The 23852-nt window shown below is 40.0% G+C and overlaps 1 protein-coding gene across 3 annotated transcripts; it reads left to right on the top strand.

Moving 5' to 3' along the window:
• Positions 1 to 1415: 1415 nt before the first annotated feature.
• Positions 1416 to 20972, top strand: slc25a40 (solute carrier family 25 member 40). 3 transcript variants are annotated; one of them, XM_036558458.1, is made up of 11 exons: positions 1416 to 1758; positions 4790 to 4896; positions 7275 to 7334; positions 7432 to 7538; positions 7799 to 7866; positions 9997 to 10121; positions 14184 to 14357; positions 16495 to 16601; positions 18150 to 18231; positions 18949 to 19026; positions 19847 to 20305. In XM_036558458.1, the coding sequence occupies exons 1-11, from the start codon at positions 1679 to 1681 to the stop codon at positions 19885 to 19887; spliced, it is 1029 nt and encodes a 342-aa protein (XP_036414351.1). In that variant the 5' UTR covers positions 1416 to 1678; the 3' UTR covers positions 19888 to 20305. The 3 variants fall into 3 exon arrangements, with proteins under 3 accessions (XP_036414351.1, XP_036414349.1, XP_036414350.1); XM_036558456.1 differs by lacking the exon at positions 19847 to 20305 and adding an exon at positions 20314 to 20971 and having other exon boundaries at positions 1417 to 1758; XM_036558457.1 differs by lacking the exons at positions 1416 to 1758; positions 19847 to 20305 and adding exons at positions 4316 to 4336; positions 20314 to 20972.
• Positions 20973 to 23852: the final 2880 nt, after the last annotated feature.

Below are 23852 nucleotides of genomic sequence, written 5' to 3'. Positions count from 1 at the left end.
AAGTAATATCTAATGAATAATTTATAATTAACCATATTGATCTTTTGTATTTGGGAACATAAATTGGAATAAAGCACGGACAATTTGTGATAAATACCATACGAATAATAAAATAAAGGAAGTGACATTTAAAATTTTACTCACCATCTACCCTAAAAGTGTTTTAGAGTCATTCAGAATTATTCATGAATATTCCTGCATCTTTTGTGGTTTGGAAAAGAAAACAATTATTCATCTGTTTTACCAACGTACTTATACTGAAGTGTTCTGGATTGATGTGGAAAACTTTGTAAGAGGAAAGACTGGACACTGTATTACACTGGATGTTTCAGACGTTATTAGTTATTTTTCTATGGACAGATTAGATGATGAGTGAGTATTTTGTACAATACTTAATTATTATAGGTAAAAGCCAAACTTATAATGGCCATGACTTAGTAAGGCATGGGAACAAAATAAGTCGTGGCCACGGTATATTAATGTGTGGGAACCAGATCCTAATGCATCTCCATGACTTAGTAAGGCAATGGAATGAGATCCTAATGCATGGCCATGACTTAGTAGGGTGTGGGAATGAGATCCTAATGCATGGCCACGACTTAGCAAGGCATGAGCACAAGATAAGTCGTGGCCACACTGTATTAATGTGTGGGAACAAGATCCTAATGCATCTCTATGACTTAGTTAGGCATGGGAATGAGATCCTAATGCATGGCCACGACTTAGTAAGGCATGGGAACAAGCTAAATCGTGGCCACGCTGTATTAATGTGTGGGAACAAGATTCTAATGAGTCTCCATGACTTAGTAAGGTGTGAAAATGAGATCCTAATGCACGGCCACGACTTAGTAAGGCATGATCTCATTCCAACGCCTTACTTAAGGCATGATCTCATTCCCACGCCTTACTTAAATTATAAACTTATAAAATAAAACAAAAAGGACTTTGGAATTATACGTTGATTGTAATTTATTTAAAGTATTCTTTGCTTTTTTAGCGAAATACATCTTTCTACTTTCCAAAATTAAAGGAAAGTTCTGGGCAAACGGTTAGAAACAATTTTAATTTGTCTTTTTAGCCGTATCGCTCCATTCACCCCCATTCATTGAGGACTCGCTCTCGGGCGCCCTCTGGCGTTCGCAGTCATGTCTCTCATATAACGGGAGAAACACGAAGTGGCCGATCTCCCCTTAAACCAGATTCATTCTTCGTTTTCAGGCGTCCAGTTTCGACATCCACCGTTGTGCGGTTTCAAATGAATCGTTCCGAGTGTGCCTTTAAATAAATTAATTATTCATTAATATATCTTAAGACGATTAGATGCTTTCATAACAGGAATACACAGATCAAAATGAATCCTAGGATATTTAATATCACGATTACTTACACGTTGCGTCATTTAAATCCCCCCAAATAAGGCGAATCTGATAACCGAGGAGCACAGCTAACGTTACAGAGCACAACTGTCATGTGCGGTGTACATTAAAACAGTGCGAAGTTAAAGGACGATGGAAAAAAGATGAAAAACGTGGTTTCGTAAAGGCAAAATGACGGACTGGCCTTCATCTGTCGAACACAGTCTGTCCGCACCGCTGTCTGACGCTGACAGCGTCTGGACCGGTCATTAAGACCGAAAGAAGAAGCCCGCGGCTCGCTAAGTTAGCCGAAGATAAATGTGATGAAACTGATCGGAATAAGATTATTTACTCAGCTTTTCACAGAGAGAGAGGGAGGGAGGGAGGGAGAGACCGAATTAAGGTAAGCTGATGTCATTTAGACTTAATATTACAACCACATGAATTTTAGACGTCAGACTTTGTGTTAGAGACTTTGACTTTTCATTGACTTTTCATTGACTTCTGTCTAGTCAGAGGTAGTTAGGGTCTCCTGAAGTCATCCTGATTTAAAAGGGTCACTATTTCACTAAAATCTAATGCCAACCACACTAAAAGACTTTTAAAAGACTTATGAAAGAGTAAAGTCTGACACCCCCTCACATCTGAAGACACTGTCCCGGTTTTTAGTCACAGACTATGATTTTGCAAAGACTGGGAATCTTGCAGGGTCACTGTTTACATCATAAACACCTTTCCCTCCACTCTGTAGTGGTACAGCTGGCCGTGTGAAGATCTGGAGCCCAGTTCACTGTAGAGCTGTATCCTCTGGCAGATCATCACCCAGAATTGTATTAATTAACCTCTAAGATGTGCAGCTACTTTTTAATTTGACAAAGATTCACACATCAGCACACAGTGAGATTCAGCACTGTTGACTGGGTGTCGTGAACTAAACCTTAAAAAACACATAATAAGAAGCCAGAAAAAAAACAGGAAAAAAACATTGATTGTTCTTCAGTAAAGCCGTTTTTAAAGTCCTCTGCATTTCCTTACATCACTGTTACACTGAGTGAGCCTGAAATATTAAAGCAGCCAGCTTACATTTCAAATTAATATGATTATTGTATTAAAGTGGAGCAGATTTGCCGTTTTTATAGAGATTTCAGGCTCTCACACTTCATTTATTCTCTCTTCTCTCTCTCTCTCTCTCTCTCAATCTCTCTTCTCTCCACTATTTGCATGAGCCAAGACTTAAAACTTACGATAATATTAAACATGATTGTTTTTGTCGCAGCGTCAAGACGAGAAAAACACTGCATTAAGACGGCCGTCCTGACCGCCTCACACTAAACGATCGAGATGACGCGACGCGACTCTAACAAGACTCTCACGATTTTATTCTGACATTGGAAATTTGTCCGCGACAGTGAAATCGCTTGGTGTGAGGCCGGCATAAAGTAGAACCAGAAGTGGCTACCAAAACCACTATGAGTAGGAGTAAAAACTATAAAGATAGATAGATAGATAGATAGATAGATAGATAGAACTTGATTGATCCTGAAGGGAAATTGCAGTGTTTCAGTAGCAAAGCACATAATTGCACATAAACTTACATAAACTATGCAGAAAATAGAAATAAACCTAGACAGAAGTTAAAGTGCAAGAGAAGTAAAATAAAAGCTTATCTATTTCCATATTTACATGACATATGAGACAGATTTGTATTTGTAGATCGTATTTACATGACAGCAGGCACTGAGTGGTGTGAGGTAAACTAAAAGCACAGATTATAGACATAGCTGACTCGGAGTTGCATCGACGTTACAGTGTAAAGTGCACAGTAGTAGTAATGCTATATTACAGTGTGTATTAACAGGAGAGGTGATTAAAACAGGAGAAAGATTAAAAACTCAAGTACTTATAGAGCTTCTTTATAGAACTGCAGTGGAATGTCTAAGACACACTTATTAAGACATATTAAGGCATCTTAAGGAAATGAAAACATGTCTAGGCATGTCTGTAGACACAGTGATCCCTCAAGATGTCTCAAGATGCAGAATGCATATTACATTTTTTTTTAATACAGGGTTGCTGTAAAGTTAAAATCGTCTGTTCTGCTAGATCTGCCCTGGCCAACTGTAAGTGCTATTACTGTTAAAGGGAACTGTCTAGGAGCAACAACAGCTCAGCCACAAAGCAATAGACCAAACAAACTTATCCTAGGGTTTCAGTCATGTGATTTTTCTGTTGTGGCCATATTTGGGACCGAATTTCTGGCTTTGCTGCTCCGCATGAACATAATTAGAGGTGAAAGATGGCTAAAATTGCTCTCCTTACTCTGGAAGAGAAAAACGTTCCTCGACAAAGTCGATAAAATAGTCTGTGATTCTTATTCAGTTTCCCCCTGAACTCCTGGTCCCACTTAAACTGGCGGAAAAGCTACCAAATTTGTGTTTTCCTTTCATTTATATTTATCTCATACTCAGCCCCTCTCCCTGTTCTGGAGTCTCTCAAAGCATTTAAAAGCACAGAAGCCCACCAGCTCTTCACGTCAGGGTGGGTAAAGGATTCCATGGTGTTGCATAAAGAGGATAAAACCTCTGTCATCATAGGAGGAACGACATCAGCTAATTAACACAGATGTGATCAATGCTGGCCTTTAGATAACTTTAGCTGATGTTAACAGCCGAGAGATGAACAGTCGTCCCCCTAACGGAGCTGCAGACAGCCGGGATAACTTTACTCTCTGTTTCTGATTTAAATGAGGTTTGAATGGAGAAACATAAACGTTAAATATCAGACTGAATGTCGTGGGTCAGAAAACGACGTCGTGTTTCGTCAGACGTGATTCTGTAAGTTTGCTAGTGCAGTTAGTGCAGAGTTCAGCTCCAGTCCTGAAATGCCTGCACTGCATAACTGTGGTTTCCCTGGTTAAAATACCTGTTACCTGCATCACTCACTGTAGAGTTCCAAACAGGTTCTGCAGCATCAGCAAAGAGGTAAAAAAAAACAGCATATTCAGTGTTTTTAAGTACCTTTTTTTGCAGAAATGACCCCAATAAAAAACAGTCAATCACTGTTCATGTACTTATGGTGTTATTACAGTTACCACAATTATGGTGTTATTAACTGTAATTTTGATGGACTCTTATTAGAATAATAAAGTGAAAATACACACATATTTAAATTATTTAAATCTTAAGAAAAGTGGAAAACTACTTTTATTGTACTTTTTTATTACTTTGTTAATTAACCAGTTATAATTATGCTTAACTGCTTAATTAAAAAAAAACATTTCAGTAAAGGTGTGTATTTTTTGTGTAAGTTCACTGGTGCCACTGTAAAAACTTTGACCTAACAGTAAATAAAAAATGTACAAACAAAACCAAAAGCAGTTTGACTTAAATAGCTACTCCAATTATATTCTTCTTGATTTTTTCTCTTCCTGACAGGTTCGTTAAGATGGCGTCGCAAACTTCTCAGGTGTCCAAGGACAGCATAACGCCAGTTCAGCAGATGACAGCCTCTTGTTCCGGGGCGATACTCACATCTTTATTTGGTAAGTCTCAGAAGGAGGGTCCGCTCACTGACACCGTCTAATGTCATAGTAAGCAGGGTGGTTATATTGACTGAGGGGCCTTTAAAGAGCCTGGAATGAAATGTTTGCTTTAGAGCACAGTTTTAAATTTGGGAAGAAGGACCTACAGAGAACGAGGTTTGGACAGGACATGGAAATGTGTGAAATGCCCCTCAGGCTTTTACAGAACCAGTTTAAGTCAAGCTGGGCCGCTTCCTTTTCCTCCTTTCATTCAGTCCACAGCTACTTGGGTAAGAGGAGCTAAACACTCAGGGATTTGTGGACAATGTATTACATTTACTCTGTAATGAGAAAATGGACTAACAAACTGCAGCGAGACCCCTCTCGAGTCTGACCAACCCGGAAAACATAACTGAGTGGCAGTTCTTCTCATTAGAAATTCCCAAACGTTACCGTTGGCACTATTGCCAGGAGAACCCTACTGTTGGTAGCGTTCTCCTGGCACCCGCCAAACCTAGATTCATCCATCAGACCGTGAGGGTGTTTACACACATAGTTCTTTTTAAATGAACCGAACTGAGTTCTGTTAAAGTCGACCTGCAAGGCAACCAGCTGCAGATGACCTCAGTTCTTTTTTGTGTTCACAATGTAAGTGAACTATAAAGAGGACTCGGTTCTCTGAGACCACTTCTTGCTCAGACCACAACTCCATTAGAACTCAAACCCCTTTCACACCACTCATGGTGAGCACAGCGCTCGCAAAGTGGGCAGCGTTCTCTGATAAATCTAACCTTTCAGGTAACGAGAGGGACCACCAGACACGCCTGCTGCTCCCCTACTGGCCTGTGCTGAAACGACTGGCCAGAGTGCATCGCACAAAATTGGAAAAAATGAGCTCCACATGGCGAAAACCCACATCTGCACTGAAATCGTGTGTTTGAAAGAGCAGCGGTGGATTTTCATTCATTCAGAGTTGAGTGTGAAAGCAGCTTGAAGCTCAGTATTGCATGTGCGCCCAGCATGAGCCTTTAACAGGGTAAAATCACGCAGCCTCTCGCAGCTTATCGCTTTAATATGTCAGGGCTGCTCTTGTCGCAGATCTTCGGCAGGCTTTATCCTGAGTTGAACCCTATAAATGATCCTTGGTCTGTTTTTAGTGGTGAAGAGCTGAAGACTGTGGCTGTGTGTACGGTGAGCCTTGAGGTCTTCACCATAAAGCAAAAGCAGACTGGGTCCGTTTTGTTTTCACGGCACACAAATCAATCAAACCACAAAACAAACTACAAACGAACCGAACTGAGACGTTTAGAGGGGTCTGAGCGTGTTTGCAGAGAAAACCATAACTCAGCGGTCAGACGCTGAAACGGCCCAAGTGTGAAAATGCCCTGAGATAGTGAAGAGTGATTTACTCCAGAGAACACATTCGCACTGCTCCAGAGTCCAGTGTGCTTTACGCTACTCCAGCCGACGCCTGGCATTGCGCATAGTGAACTTAAGCTTGTGTGCAGCTGCTCGGCCGTGGAAGCCCATTTCATGAAGCTCCTGACGCACAGTTTTTGTGCTGATGCTGCTTCCAGAGGCAGTGTGGAACTGTAGTGAGTGATTTTGCATGGTTTACAGCTTTAAGGCTGAGCTGTTGTGGCTCCTAGACACTTCCAATTCACAATAATAGCACTTACGGTTGTCTGGGGCAGATCTAGCAGGGCCGAAATTTAATGAACTGTCTTGCGGCAAAGGCTTCATCCTATGACAGTGCTGTGTTTAAGGTCACTGAGGTCTTCAGGGCGACCAGTTTTACTGCCAGTGTTTACATATAGAGATTTATAAATAGATATACAGATTTATTTATTGCTTATTTTGGAAAAAAAAGACCTTTATTATGGGAAAAATCCAATCATTATTGACCATTCAGAAATGGGACATCATCATCAGGGCGCGTTGGAGAAGTGTACTGTGCTTGCCTGTGACTCCACAACTACTTGGGTAAGAGGAGCTAAACACTCAGGGATTTGTGGACAATGTATTACATTTACTCTGTATTGGGAAAATGGACTGACAAACTGCAGCGAGACCCCTCTCGAGTCTGACCAACCCGGAAAATGTAATTGAATGGCAGTTCCTCTCATTAGAAACTCCCAAACTTTACCGTTGGCACTATTGCCAGGAGAACAATCCAGTCATTATTGATCATTCAGAAATGGGACACCATCATCAGGGCGCGTTGGAGAAGTGTACTGTGCTTTGCCATATGTGCTTTCATAGTGTGACCCACCATAGTAACATAATAATCAGTGATGGATTACATATGACCACAAGACTGCAGGAGTCAATCATGGGGAGAAGGCCACTGTTTAATCACGTTGTTTAAACATGTTTATCTCTTTTTTTCCTCTTCACAGTAACTCCTCTAGATGTAATCAAGATCAGACTCCAGGCACAGAGAAGTCCTTTCCCTAAAGGTAAAAAATATGTGTATTTTGAGCTCCCATGGCTTTTTTTCTCCCAAATCGTTCATGTAATGTGTACACAATGCATTTTTGTGTCCCTGTCACACAGGGAAATGTTTTGTTTATTGCAATGGCCTGATGGATCACATATGCGTGTGTGTGAACGAGAACGGGAAGGCGTGGTATAAACCTCGAGGTCATTTCAGCAGCACACTGGTGAGTGGAGAGAGATCTTCTTTCCCCAAAGATAAATGTAGCTTTTGCTATACAATGAAGTGGAAATTTGTTTATATATATATATGTATATTTGGTTATATATTCCCTGAGCTAGGTGTTTTGCAAATTTTCATGTTACATAATAGACTCATTAGCAAAACAGCTGCAACTGCTTTGAATTATAATTTCGAAAAGAACGTTCTGTCTCTTCCATAGCACTGTTTAACACTTTGTTCCATTGTTCTGCTTCTGTGATACAGGATGCCTTCGTTAAGATTGTTCGCATGGAAGGGATCAAGTCGCTGTGGAGTGGCCTCCCCCCAACACTGTCAGTCATCTACGCCCTTCACGTACACTTAGACACAAGGCATAGTTAGGAGATGAATGCTAACACGGCTGAAGACCTCAGCATACATCTTGCGAAACGAAATTCTTGAGGGTCACATGAAGCCGAAAGCGCCTTCACGAGCTTATGAGCTCACATAGTTTCTGCGGTTTTGTGTTGCCTTTCGCTGATACTCCACTAATGCAGGTGACGCTATGACATTTTATGATAAGTTTCGTGACTGCTGGAAAACGATTCTATCACAGTTCTAACTATGGCGACGTGTAAGTCCAGAATACTGCCACCATTTAAGGTGGAACGGGAACAAGAAGTTGGCGAACACAAAGCCAACAAAGTCAACCTATATGTTTTGGTGCTTACTACAAGTTAGTACTACTCAATAATAGACTTAACGTCTTAGATTTAGAGGGTTTTCATTGTTTATTTAACACATACGCATTTCACAGTGAAATACTGGTGTGTTTGCCAAAGCGCTCAGCGTACTTCTTGTGGAACGAAGCTCCTCAAAGTCGTCCATCTTTGTTTCATGCCACACCACTTTTTAACCAACCAATCACAGGCTTTGTCGCACAGCATCTTCGTCTGTGGAGTTCGCCCAGCTGCCATGTGCGCAACACGGCGAACGAAGCCTCAATTACGTCATATTGTTCGCCGAAGCCAGGCGAACGTCGTCTCCGTCAGAAGTCTGCTGAGGCCTTCAGACTGAATGTGCCTGCTAGCTTTAGGCTTTCATTAGCATTGTTCACATATTGAGCCACACTAGAAATTTTCTTTAAATTGCAAATGCAAATATAGCCGTTTCATTTATTATCCAGAATGACCAGCAAACCTACACGCGTTATAAAAATCGAATGTTGATAATGGTGAAATATACTTTTGGAGGTATTTTCTGTGTAAAAGTTTAAAGTTAAATTATATTTATATAGATAGATAACTTCGCATCATTAACCATCATTAGTATTTATGCGTAAACTAGCAACTAACAAGCAACGCCCTAACAACCAGCTGCAATACCATAGCAGCTGCATAGCAACTACCTAGAATGCCATAGCAATCACCTAGCAACACCCTGGCTAGAATTACTGTATAAACCCAATTAAGTTTAAATAAACAGTCAACAGCTGTCTACAACTGCCAAGCTGATGAGATTCTCCCCCTTCTAGTTCCATTTTACTATTTGTTCAAAATAAAAGAAAAAAAGAGAATAATAACTGACACACACCGATCAGGCATAACATTATGACCACCTCACCTCACAGAGCAGGTACTATTTGGGTGGTGGGTCATTCTCAGCACTGCATTAACACTGACGTGGTGGTGGTGTGTTAGTGTGTGTTGCGCTGGTCTGAGTGTGCTGTGTCTGATCCACTCGTACCAGCGCAACACACACTAACACACCACCACCACCACATCAGTGTTAATGCAGTGCTGAGAATGATCCACCACCCAAATAGAACCTGCTCTGTGAGGGTCCATGGGGGTCCTGACCACTGAAGAACAGGGTAAAAGGGGGCTAACAAAGTATGCAGAGAAACAGATGGACTACAGTCTGTAACTGTAGAACTACAAAGTGCACCTATATAGTAAGTGGAGCTGATAAAATGGACAATGAGCGTAGAAACAAGGAGGTGGTCATAATGTTATGCCTGATCGGTAGTAATAGTGTAATAATGCCATTTCAGGTAAAGCCTAAAAAAAATAATATTTAAATTGGATTTTCTTTGGAACGATTTAGACTTATTAAAAAAATGTGATTGGAGAAATTACTTACACTGTACTGGAATACAGGCATTAAATATGATGCATTCTTTCAGATTTTTGCATTTGAAAATAGCCAGAGATTTCTGTTTGGACAAAAAGATGAGCACATACTTTATTGAGTTTTATTAACTCCTTAAATGGCCAGTTTTACACACTTTTATAACTTAAGAACAGCTCAACCATTTTGCACTGAAGTCCCTGTAGTTACTGAAAAATAAGCCTGCGGTTTTAAGGAGTTAAATTCAGTTATAACTGACTCTATCATATCATCGTACCTTGTGATTGATGCATCACAATTCATCAGTGCAATTTTTTTTGCACAAATACTAATGGAGCATCTTCTCTTGGCAGAGTGATGGCAGTGCCAGCCACAGTGATATACTTTACCTGCTATGATCAGATCTGTGACGCTCTCAGGCTCAGGATGGGTGAGCAGGCTGACAAGGCGCCTTTATTAGCTGGAGCGATCGCTAGAGGTAAGCTCATACTCAAATGACTGTATTTAAGTGCGCTGATTTTTTGGCATTTTTGGCTTTAGGTTAGCAAACCAGTGTGTAAGAAGATGACAGCATTCCACAGCACTTTATTTGATGAACTTCATTTGCTTGAAGCTTGTTAGACAAACTCTAAAAGGAAAATTATCGACCTGAAATCAACACAGCATCTGTTTTTGTGTACAAACTCAATTCCAAAAAAAAAAAAAGTGGTAAAACGCAAATAAAAACAAAAAGCAGTGATTTGTAAATTCACTTTGAATTGTGTCTGATCCATATTTCTGTGGATCAGACGCAGCAGTGCTGCTGGAGTTTTAAACACCTCAAGGAGGTGGTCATAATGTTATGCCTGATCGGGTATGTTCTTTCTGAAATGGAGGCCTGTAACACGTTCCATAGAAGTTGGGAAAGGGACAGTTTAAGACTAGCAATGCTATGAAATGTTCTAAAAAACATCTTAAACAGGTGATGTATAAAAGGAGCATCCAAAAAAGGCCTAGTCCTTTATAAGCAGGGATGGGTCGAGGCTCGCCACTTTGTCGAAAATGCCTCAGCACTGTAAGAATAACGTTCCTCAGTGAGCATTTGTAAGGACTTTAGCCACTTCACTCTCTGTGGCGCAGAATATCATCAAAAATGTAGAAAATCTGGAGAAATCTCGCAGGACAAAGCTGAAAACCAATACTGAACAACCATGACATTGGATTCCTCCGACAGCACTGCATTAAAAAGCCGACACATTTCTATAATGGGTACAGTCACATGGGTGATAACTTTGGAAAACGTTTGTCGGCAAACACAGTTATTCACTGCATCTATAAATGCAAGTTATGACTCTGATATGTGAAGTGAAAACCATACATCAACATCCAGAAACGCCCTGATTCTCTGAACTGAAGCTCCTCAGAGATAAACTGATGCAAAGTGGAAACGTTTTTGGAAGTAATGGACATCGTGTTCTCCGGGCCATAGAGGAAAATGACCATTACGATTGATACCAATGCAAACTTCAAAAGCCAGCCTCTGTCACGGTATGGGGGATGTGTTAGTGGGTAACTTGCACATCTCTGAAGGCACCATTAACGTTGAGGGGTGGATACGAATTTTGGAGCAACATATGCTGCCTTCTAGATGACGTCTTTTTCAGGGATGTCCCTGCTTACATCGGTAAGGCAATGCCAAGCCACTTTCTGCATGTGTTATAACAGTTGTGGCCTCATAGTAAGAGAGTGCAGGTACTAGACCACTACTGAATGTTGTTAATAGGAACGGTGATGTCACACAGTGGTAAACATGACCCTGTCCCAACACTTCGGAACATGTTTCAGGCATCAAATTTAGAATGAGTGCATATATACAAAAACCAGTAAGGTTAATTGATTGAAACTTTAAATATCTTGTGTTTGTACTGCTGTACACTGTACATTCAGTGGCCTTTTTATTTTGTAACAACATATGCCGCAAAACCAAACGAGTGATATGGAAAAAAATGAGTATTTCCTCAGAGTGCCTTACTTTCAGTATGTCCCAACTACAGATGATACCCATGAAGTTAGGACAAATACTAAGTGCAAAATAGCAAATAATAAACATAACATTATGATGAGTGGCAATATTACACATCCTTAATAAATCATTTAGAAACTTAATTCAGTTTAGCTTGCAATTTATCAGTCAATTCACAACAAATTCCTTCTGACCGGCTTAAACTGGTTCATCATACTGTAAATGTCAACTCTTTACCAAGGGCAGAAGCAAGATTTGCCGCTTAGCCAACAAACCTTAAGCTTTAATCTAACCTTTGATTTCTCAAATCACACGATGGTGGATCACTTTTTTCCTGGGATACATCACCATGGCAACTTGCGCTGCGTGCCTAACCTGTCCCAGGCCAGGTTAATCATAAACTGCTCCTCGACCAGTCAGCGACTGAAAGAGGTGGACGCCTCCGGTCACTTTTGTTTTCTTCATGGACATTCGTGGCGACAATCATGTAAAAAAAAACTTTTTTTTTGCAGTGAAGTGAAAAAGTGTTTGCCCTCCCTCCTCCTGAGTTCCTCTATTTTTTGTCATATTAAATGGTTTCAGATCCTCATACAAAATGTAATATAAGACAAGAACATGAGGAAACACAAAACATTGTTAATAGAAAAAAAGTTTTGTAATCGCTGTATTACCTATGTGAAAAAGTAATTGCCCCCATACCCATACAACTGCAACCAAGTCCGTCCTACAACTAGAGATCACAACGTCTTTCACATCACTGCAGCAGAATTTTGTCTCACTCTTTCTACTGCAGAATTGCTTCATTTCAGCCACGAACCATTTAATGTTCTGCCACAGCATCTGAATAGAGGTCGAAGTCAGGACTTTGACTGGGCCACTCCAAAACCTTGATTTTGTTCATTTTCAGCCATTCCAAGGTGGACCTGCTCTTGTGCTCAGGATTGCCGTCCTGCTGCATAACCCAGTTGCGCTTGAGCTTCATAGTTCCATCAGTTATGGTATTTAAGTCACCCAGGCACCGAAGCAACAAAGCATCCCCACATCATCACACTACCACCACCATGTTTGACTGTTGGTCCACAGAACATTATTCCAAAAGGCTTTGATGGTGGAATTATAAGCTCTGAACTTATTTGAGGCGATTGAGGCCTACAGTCCCTTAGATGTTCGTCTGGGTTCTTTCATGACTTCCTGGATGAGTCGTCACTGTTTCTTGCAGGAATTTTGGTAGGCCAGCCACTTCTGGGAATTTCACCACTATTCCAAGTTCTCTCCATTTGTGGATCACTGGAGTCCCAGAATCTTAGAAATGGCTATGTAATCATTTCCACATTGATATATATTTCAGCAACATTCTTCCTCATCTCTTCCTAGAAGCTGCATAGCGTGCTGCTTGTCCCTTTATCATTTTTAGAAGGCGATGTTTAGATTCAGCGTAGCTGGCAATGCTCAAGACAGAGTGTGTCCCAGTTATCAACGGAATGTGACTAACTGGTTGATTGTAACTAAGGCTAAGGGATTACTTTTTCACCCACAGCCAGTTGGTGTCAGACTTTTTTTTTCTTAAGACAAAGTAAATGATCCTTTTAAAACTATATTTTGTGTTTATTCAGGTCTTTGATATATATATTAAATTTAGTTTGAAGACGTGAAACAATTAAGTGTGACAAATATGCAAAAATCAGGAGAAGAGGAGTGGGAATATACTGTTTCCACAGCACTGCAGCTGCAACGAATATAAAGCAGTTATTACGCTAATAAGCACTAACATTGTGGTGGTGGAGACACATTTTACGTAGTATCATAAGCTCGACTTGACCTCATGTCCAACACTATTCATCATAAATCACAGCAAATAGTATTTAGGATTCAGATTAGTATCTAAAGCCAAAACGCAGTCCTCCGTGAAGCTGGCACCCCCATGTGGTCAGAAATGGAATAAAAATACTACTATTCGTTTGTGCTGGTTTGCGCCGTAGAAATCATTGTTTGTGCTGGCAGCGTTTTCGAGGAATTAAGCATTATATTTTATTACCTGTGACGTCACTCAGCCCCCCCATCAACGTATAAATGGCACAAAAATGGTCTCATTCGTTTGTGCTGTTTGTGCTGTTCAAAGAAATGTTTGTTCTGTTTAATTATTGAGTTATAAAGCCATAAAGTTTCTATGAGTGACATCACTCAGCCCCCCAATGACGTCCAAATCGCGCCAAAACAGTCTCATTCGTTTGCGCTGCGTTTGTGCTGTTAAGAGAAATGCTTGTGCTCTTTTAATTCTCAAGTTGTTTGTGTGTCAGGAACTCTGTATAGGCTGTGCTTCATGAGACAAACCAAAGTATCCCAGCAACTGATCTCCTTTGTCAGACTTTGAAATGCTATTACAAATTGTTATGACCGACTCAGCTGTCCTTTCTGCTCCTTAAAGGTTTGGCTTCAGACTGAGACATTGTCCCACTGTAAGAAGAGCTTTGATGATCTGCTGCTTTTTATTTGACCTGTCTTCATGTGTGTGTGTGTGTGTGTGTGTGTGTGCTGCAGTGGGCTCTGCTACGCTGATCAGTCCTTTAGAGCTGATCCGCACTAAGCTGCAGTCCGAGAGGCAATCTTACAGAGAGCTGAGCGCTGTGATCCGTTCGGCCGTGCACACTGAAGGCTGGCTGGCTCTCTGGAGGGGTCTGGGACCAACACTGCTCAGGGACGTACCGTTCTCAGGTAAAGAACCGCATCTGAAAAAGATTTAAAACCTGTCAGTAACACTTTAGAATTACAGACCCTCATAAACAGCAACTTAACCATTACTTAATAGTCTGTTAGTGATTGTTAAGTTTATAATAGTTACGTATACATTAATAAATGGCACGAATTCATTTGTTAACCATGTACTTTGTGGCATATAAATAATAAATAGATATTTTGAAAGCTTGGAACCTAAACATTAGTAATAGTTCATAAATAAGTTTGCTATTTTATACTTGTAAATTCTATAACTTGATATGTTTAGTTTTTAAAAAATTTAATAATAATTGTGAATGGGTTGTGTTGGTCCTGTTTTAAGTAATTATTTACTGTCTTGCTTCTTTATGATGCATAAGGTTAATATATACTCTTAAATATTAATAATCACTAATTGGACCCGTTAAAAAGCTGCAACTATATATGTATTTATAAAGATATATCATAGTACTTATTACCCAAATATAATACATTTATGAAAACAACACTTAAGTTATTTGTGTTACTAAGAGTTACTAATTCAAATGGTGGCAAAAGTAACAATTCTATAATTAACCATCATTAACAACTATTAAATAGCTATTAGATGGTTATTCAGTTGCTGTTTATAGGGGCCTGTTATCATGAAGTGTTTTACTTTTGGTGGTTGCTGTAATTTAAAGGAGTTATATCATGTAAAAAAACAAAAAAAAATCTTTGCTTTGGGGAAATAAAGAAATATGTTGTACTATATAAAATCTAAATGTGTGGTTGTGACATCACAACCATGACAAATTCAGAACAGACTGTTTGACAGTTAAGCTTTCATCTGTCAATGACAAATCACGCCACATGACGAGTTATCATATGCTATCATGTATTATCATTGACAAATTTTGTATAGTAATACAAAAGAGTCACGTTACCAATTAACGTTACGCCATTGCTCAGTGTATCATGACATCATAGCATCGGTCATGATTAGTAATGGTAACATGACACTATATTACTGGACATAATCTGTCATGACATGCTTATGGCATGTTTATGTCAATGATCAAATAAAGTGTTACCCACATTTACATACATCCGTCCATTCATGTTGAAGTGATACGGAGTGTTGTTACTGCAGACCATTTGTAGCAGAGCTACTGGAGTAGAAATTGGAAGGAAAATGATTAAACGTTGTGCTGTTCCTGACTGTGAGGAAGCAAAAGAAACATTCCAGTCTTCCAAAAGATCCACACATCTAACCCTCCGTTCACACCAGCAGCGACGCGGCGGCCAAGGCAGCCAGAGGTCATTCATTTTCAAAGAAAGCTGGCGATTTCTCGTGACTGGAGGTGGCACAAACGTTGGCAATGCAAACTAGGCGGAGTCAGTGACGAAACAAAGTTGAGCAGAGTTTAACTTTATGCAAATAAGGAGTGAAGTGATGTGGCAATTACCAATAGGAATTAAGCACTGAGCAGCGCAGCACAAGCTTTATCTCCACCACTGTTACACGGTACGCTCCCTTTTTGGTTCCTAGATAATTGTTCCTACTAGAGGTGGAATAATGGCGGCGGTGCTTTCCACACATTCTGACTGCACAGATACAGGGATTAAATTAAAATAAGCACACAAGCAAATCCTGCTCACCAGGGTTTTTATTTCTAGCGGGAATGCGTCTGATTTGTGCTTGGCGTCAGTGAAGCCATGGCAACCAATGGTCTGCTTGAGTTCAGAAACGCCCATAGGCGCTGAGCGATCAGCAATTTGGGCGACAAACGGTGACAAGTCGTTGCCGGTGTGAACGCAGAATAAAAGGAGTGGCTAAAGTTTGCTCCACATTTTATCCCAGGCTGTTTTTGGAATGAGGCACAATAAAAGGCAGCCAATCAGAACAGAGACTATTTGCTTTAAGGCACACTAAAAAAAGTCCTGTTTAATTCTAAGAGAGATGTTTGAAAATGGTTGCACAAAAATAAATAAGTATAAAATATTCAGACCAACAGTTCAGTAAAATGCCAGTTTTGTTTTAACGGCTCGTTTTTGCAAGTAAGCGTGTGTATTATATCACACTTTCCTTCTATGAATCGTGAGCTCGTTACCAGGCGCCAACTTGTTCATATCTAATCTCGCTCTGTCTCTTCAGCTATGTACTGGTATAACTATGAGAAGGGCAAAAGCCTCCTGTGTTGGTACAAGTCCAGTGACCCGACCGTCACCATAACCTTCATCGCTGGCGCGGTGTCTGGATCTGTGAGTCCGTTTTGATTTCTCTTGCATCATCATGCTTTTCCTAAAACCTTAATATAAGCTTCTTTGCTTAAAGCCGTTTTCTGCTCAGATCATATCTTTCTGCCTTGACAGATCGCGTTCCTCTTTCTAAGTGAACCATATCTGTCACTGGTGTGAACAGACTTGTGCTCTGAAAGGACCCACATGTGCATTATATGCATACGTATCTGATGTGTATCTGATCTAGGACCACTAGAAAATATTACACAGCTAAAAAAAAGGCAAAAATGCATTTGTGTCACCTCTGTGTCCTATGCTGCAGTAATTTGACCATGGTTAAAAATACAGAATTATAAAATATACAAATGTTCTGTAAATATTTATATAATACAATGTTAATAAAAATGTTAATGTATTAATGATACCAATCAAAAACTATTTTTCTGCAAACCATTGTATTTCAAGGTTGCCAATGAGCCCCAATGCCTTGAGTCTATAACTAATTTTTACAGCATAATCGCTACTTTTTATGCTGATCTACATTATGTGACTATTTGCCTACAGTGCTACAAAGCATCTGGAAAATCTGACAAAAAACAATTAGGTCCATAAGTATTTGGACAGTGATACAATTTTTGTAATTTTGAAATGAAGCAGTCAAGGCCCAATCCCATTTCTTATTTTTACCCCTACCCCCTTGTTTTCGAGTGTCTCCTTGCCCCTTGGAACTGAGTTACAGAGGGTAGTGGTTGAAATCTTCCCTATGAAATGGAACAACCTTCAAATATAAAGGAACATTACTTCATTAACAGCTACTAGCACTGCTCTGTAGGCGACCCTGCCAGTCTGCAGTGACAGCAGAGGAGGGTAAAGTTCAGCTCCTCACTGCTGGGCTTTAGTTACATTTAGGGCATCATATGATTTCAAAGGGGGGGGGGCAATTATTTATTATCACCCACCCCTAATTCTTCAGTGATATGAAGCTGAAGTCAGATATTCTCCAGCTTCTTGTTCTGTTCCACCCTAAACGGTGCAACGGTTCTGACACCTGAGGCGCCAGAATGTAGCTGCTGCACCATTTAAGGTGGAACAGGCAATTTAGCTAGCTAGCTACCGAGACGTCAGCATACCACCATCAATTTTTTGATAAAGAAAAGGACCATAATACATTGAAACAACACTAAACTAAGATGATACAGTGGTTATTGTAACTTTTAACAGAGAAAAAACTCACATTGTGGGTTTCTTTGGTCACTTGTGCTCCATCTTGCCGTTTTTTTCCTCTGAAAAACTTCCATTTGGAGGGCCATGTAGCCCCAACACTTCTCCTTACCCCTCTATCTCAACAAAAATCAGGACGCCCTACCCCTAGACGTGAACATGCAAAACAAAGGGGGATAGTGCTAAGTGGTAGGGACAATGGGGTGAAATGGGATTGAGCCTAGATGTGACTGAAATGTTGACTTTCAGCTTTAATTAAATGACCGTTTATGAATTACAGGCATTTTATTTACGTATTTCCTCCATTTTCACAGCATATCAGGTCTTACTGTGCTTTTCTCCTCTTAGATTGCATCCATCGTCACACTGCCGTTCGATGTGGTGAAGACCAGGAGGCAGGTGGAACTGGGTGAACTGCAGGCTAGGAATCGTAAGTTTTCCAAGAACCCCTGTCCTTAAAACTATTAGGATGTCGGCTAATCGTCTGATAAGTTAATGATTAGATGGCTACTGTTCCCAGATTAACCTCACCTGTATTACTTAGGAGTGTAAAATGCATCAGTGCATCTTGTTTTGGCAGAAAGTTACCTAAAGAATCGAAATCGAATCCAATCAGTAGCTGTGTTTCCATCCACCTTCTGTGCAAATTGCAAGTGATAAAATGAAAATGTTTAAAATTAAAATTAAATTAAACATTTGCTGCCAAGCTGCATGTTTTTATCAAAGTGACTTTTATCAGTAAAAATGCTTTACATGAAAACGTGTGACATGTTTCCATAACTCACTGATGGGAAAATCTGTTTATTTTATTTTTTATCTGTCTGCAAGAGCTGATAAGTCTTAACATTGCTTTAAATTGTGCTCTTGTCTCCTTCTCAGTCCGGCTAACTTCATTTTATAACTTTATTTTTATAAATTTATGTGTAAATGCTGTATTTGTCCCAGAAAAAAAATGTTTCCAGTCAGTTCAATACCCGAAAAAAACTAATTTTCTGCTTTCCGCGTCTTCTAAATATTACTGCCAGTTTTTGTTTCCACAGCCCACATCACCCAGCTTTTTTGGAGCGTTTCATAAAATCCTTTAGGAGGGAAACAGCTATTGTGACACCTGATCATTAATTATTAATGTGCGTGTCTGTTTCTGTAGTGCCGGCACAAGGCTCTTCAACATATAACATGATGAAAAGGATCGTGGGAGAGAGTGGCATCAAAGGGCTCTTTGCAGGTGAGGGTTAAAAAAGTACAGCAGCAACATGGGGCTGTACTTTAGGCATGTTACAGTTTACACATGCAATCTTACCGACATGCTCAATAGAAATAGTCTCTGGATATCATTTTCGTGCCAGCAGTTTAGTTTTATCGTCGCTGTGCACAGAAAAACAAGCATCTTCAAAATGCTAAGTTTAAAGGAAAAGGCAAAACGTTCTTTACTTTCAGTACAAGTTATTATAATGTGGAAAGATTTTATTCCGAGCAATTTTTGATAATTTCTATTAGAACAGGGGTCGCAACCCAAATGTTAAGAAGAGCTATTTTGTCCTTTCAACAAAAATCAAACCACTTTGGGAGCCACAACATTTTACGTCCATTTTGCCACCTCGGCTGTAAATATGTCTCAGTATGTGCTAATGTGCTAGTACAGGCTAAAAATATAAACGAAACACAGACTTACTTTGCTCTGCTTTAAGCTTTAGCTCAGCTGTAGCCGCTTTTCTCGCGTCTCCGGCAGGAAACTTTTCCTCAATAGTAGAACAGTTTCTTATAAAATGTCTCTCAACGTTCGACTTAATACGAGGCTGAAATCAGCTTTTCATTCTCCAGCTTCTTGTTCGAATTTTCCCGTTCCACACTAAATGGTGCCAGAATGTAACTGCTGCACTATTTAAGATGAAACGGGACAATTCCATTTTTTAGTGTTTGAGAGTTTCTCACTGCAGATTAGACGTATCAGGAAACCAGCTGGAGTGATTATAAATGTAAATCAGTCCATTCGTCTCCAAATTATCAATGTTCGCCTTAAATCTTTCTCTTTGCCTTTTCGTTAGCTACTAGCTGGGCAAGATCGTTGTCTGTGTTACTATGGTGACCAGCAGTCTGCGCTGATCTTCAGGGTTAAAGGGTGAATCAGCAGTTCTACATTAACTCCAACGTTGAAGACCATTTATTGTTAAACTGTGTTGAACGATCAGCAGAGCTTTATTTTACTGTAAAGGAGGATTATTTTATTTTTACCTAAATATCTATTTCTAAATGAAGTAGAAAAGTGAGAATCCAAAAAAAAATGGAGAAACCTTTTTTTTTCCCTACAGTATGTGAGTGATGTGCTTTGGGTAGCCAAGATCCACTTCTGCTTTTCTGTCAGATGACCACCAGGTGTCACTGCTGCACATTCAGGAGCATATTATGGCACAGCAGTAATAACCCTGATGCATTGCAATCACAGGATTAGATGACACTCTTTGAGCCATGACTCATAACCGTAACCTTTACGTCATACCTCTCTCTCTCTCAGGCTTCATGCCCAGGCTTATTAAGGTGGCTCCAGCCTGCGCTATAATGATCAGCACCTACGAGTTTGGCAAGGCCTTCTTCCGCAAGCACAACCAGGAGAAGAAAACACGAGTGCTTGCACTCCAAACCAGCAACACCTGATCATCCTTTCAGTCTGCCTTTCCCTCTCCATCCTTTAGAATCATGCACACACACACACACTCCCATGTGTGCCCACCACTGAGCCTGTCCCTCAGCTGAGCTCCTAAACCATCTCGCTGAACATTCAGAGTAGATAAGAAAGTTACTGATGCCCATGAATCATGAACAAGCGTGACACCTCTTAAGTGCTCCTCTTTTAAACTGTGCTGTCTGGTTTTGTCCCATTTGTGAAGCCCTTGATGGATTAAGCTGAGTCATAGCACTCGGGAGCAATGTTAATATCTCACAATGGAAGCAAAAATAATGCCAATCCACCACTGGACTGTCGAGACTGCTTTAAAAAGCAGTTCATTCATCAGGCATGCTCTGATAAAACTACAGTGAAGCTACAAGGATCATACATCTAAGGAATAAAGGTGAAATACACACTTAAAAAAGATGCAATGGTTCTATTTATAACCATGAGTTCTATAAAGAACTGTTTCATGCTTAAATGCTTCTTTGCATGGTGAAATCGTTCTTCAGATTTATGGAGAATGTGTTGTATATGGTTCTATATAGAACTTTTTTGAAAATGGCTCTATATAGCACCAAAAATGCTCTTCTGTTGTTACAAGCTAATAGAAGGACCCTTTTGGTGCTATATAGATCCATATACAACACATTCTCCATAAATCTGAAGAACCATTTCACCATGCAAAGAAGCATTTAAGCTTGAAATGATTCTATGTAGAATTCATGGTTCTTAAAAGAACCATCGCCCTTACTAAAGAACCCTTAAAGAAGCATTGTTTTAAAGTGTGTAAGATAAGACTGTGTGGTGCCAAATGTTTTGCATGGAAAGGTTTATATAATAGGTATAACTTAACAGATGTGCACTATTAGCTGTATTAGAATTCCTACAGTGTAAGAGTTGATTAGTGACATATTGTTTTTATTCTTATTATGTTCCTGCTTATCAATGTTTTCATTAAAGAGGCCTTCCAGCCTAAAACTACCATTTACTGTGATATTTGTCGTGTTTTGTGGCATTCTATAGGGCACCGTTGTATCCCTCAGGGAATTCACAATTCTATATCATTTTCATGTTTTCAGTCATGTTCTCTCACTACAGTACCCAGCATGCATTACGCACAAACTGTGGTTTCAACCCATAGATATACATACCTAGATGCTGTGTTGTCTGTTGTTCTCTATCTGAGGCGCTACGTCCGCGCGTCCGCCATGTTGGAGAGGTCAAGATCCGCCTGTGAACAAATTCACTTGTATTGAGAGACGAAGAGTCTCAGGATTAAATCGGTCACAACTTCCTTATTACTCAACCGATTTTCACCAAATTTGTTTTGTTATAGTCCTCAGATTCGGCAGCTTTTATTTCTTTAATAACTTATGCTAATTAGCCGTCCAGACCAACAGAAAAGTATTTAGTCTGCATCTGACGTTAAAAGTGCTCTGGTAGAAACATAATCTCGCACACATCAGCAAATCCCTTAATGTGTAACTCACTTATAATCTTGATACACATAAAAAATAAAATAACCCCCCATAACACAGAAAGAAGGACAGCTTCCTCTTCGAGTTTTCCTGTTCCACCTTAAATGGTGCAGCAGTCACTTTCTGGTGCCTGAAGCAGCACCAGTTGAGGTGTAATGGGAAATTTGAACAAAAAGCTGGCTGAGGCACCATTTAAGGTGGAACGGGAAAACTTGAACAAGAAGTTGACTTCAGGTTTGTGTAAGAAGGTGCTAAATTCGATTATGAATATCTACACGGATTAAGGAATGCTATAACTCACCCAGCTACAAAGTATAACTATCATTGTAAATAAATAAGATCCTCTGAATAGACTATTAATTGAAATCAGCTTAATATAAAACCAGAGGAAAAACAATCACATCAACAGGTTCTCTGCGCCTCACCAACCACAGAGCCATATCTACATAAACATCACACAAACAATACGCATCACACAGACATGAGTGTGGATCACTGCGTTCCCTCCGTTATATAATCCTGTCCCACTTTAGTCTAATTTTGGACAGTATCTTTCTCAAACTGCTGCTCTGTAATGGTCCTGAATGCAGTCCAGCAGCGACGTTGACCACCCCAAAATGGCGGCGCCGTTGACGTGCCTGGCTGGACCCAACACAGTATCCAGGTATGGATATCTATGTTAAACAAAACTAACTGCTAGCGTAGCTGCTGACCTATAGGCTTAAAAATAAAACCGAGCTAGAATTTATGTCCCTCTTACCTTTGCCGTCGAAGAAAGTTTTAAAGAAGACGTTAATGCTATCTTTTTAAGCACAAAATGCCTTTAACAAGTTTTGACAGAGATAAGAAGGCAAGCTGAGGTAAGAGTAGCTGCTTGCTAACTTCAGCTGTTAGCTTGTTGACCCTCCACATTTGATGAGTCATTTCTGCCATTTGAAGACGGTTATTAAAGTTATACAGCTGATTAAGATACTTGGTTTCTAGCAGCATTTGGTGCTCTTTTATACCCATTTTAACACATTTTGTGTTAGTCATACGCAAAAGTTCGAACACCCTGTCAAATAATATTATGTTGATTTTCTAAGTGAACACAAGTTAACACATGCTCTTCAGAGAGCACACTTAAATATGGCATTTTCTGACCATTTTAGTGGTTTCTGATTATTGACCAAGTTAAGCATATTGGAAAAAATAAATGTGTGCCATAGCTTTTACACAGGCAACAGTTTATGCTTGTTTTTTTTCCCCTAAATATGTTCAATTCTACAAATGAACAGTAATTATGCATTAAAATGTGCAGAACTGTGTCCTCTGTAGAGCACACGTGTCAGGCTCCAGTCCTCGTGGGCCAAAACACTGCAGACTTCAGCCACTGCCTCATTAAACACACCTGATTCAGCTCATCAGCTAATTAGCAAAGCCTTCATGAACTGAATCCAGAGCGTCAGATGAGGGTTAACACTACTCTCCGCAGCACTTTGGCCCGAAAGGTCCCCAGTTTGACCTGCCTGCTGTAGAGGACTTATTTTCACCGAGAAAACAAAGAAAGCACGTGATTTGACCAAGGGCGCCCAAACTTTTGCATTCGACTCAGTTGGTAGACTATTCTCAATCCAGCAGTGACACTGAGCTGTGTAAAACCTCCACTGTTGTGTGTGATCCATTAACATGTCGGTGTCACTGCAGTGCTCAATGGTGGTCTTGTGGGGGTCCTGACTTTTGAAGAATAGGGTAAAGATACACCTTCATGTATCTACACTCACTGTCCATTTGTCTTACCATACAGATACACTCAGACTGTAGTCCATCTGTTTCTCTGCATCCTTTTTTAACCCCCCTTTGCCCTGTTCTTCAATTAAGATATTTTACATTTACTTAGGTTGTTAAAGATGGTTCTTATTACTA

The sequence above is a fragment of the Colossoma macropomum genome, unplaced genomic scaffold (genome assembly GCF_904425465.1).
Source record: "Colossoma macropomum unplaced genomic scaffold, Colossoma_macropomum, whole genome shotgun sequence".
In the NCBI taxonomy this organism is placed as follows: Eukaryota; Metazoa; Chordata; class Actinopteri; order Characiformes; family Serrasalmidae; genus Colossoma; species Colossoma macropomum.
Note: the sequence above shows the minus strand (reverse complement) of the source record. Positions and strands in the feature narration are given on the sequence as shown.

Excerpts from the sequence above, each read along its gene's own strand:
- slc25a40 (XM_036558456.1), top strand. The coding sequence starts at position 1,679 with ATGAAACTGATCGGAATAAGATTATTTACTCAGCTTTTCACAGAGAGA. Across the intron at positions 7,335-7,431 it reads GAGAAGTCCTTTCCCTAAAG|GGAAATGTTTTGTTTATTGC; the intron begins GTAAAAAATATG and ends CCTGTCACACAG. Across the intron at positions 14,358-16,494 it reads CAGGGACGTACCGTTCTCAG|CTATGTACTGGTATAACTAT; the intron begins GTAAAGAACCGC and ends CTGTCTCTTCAG.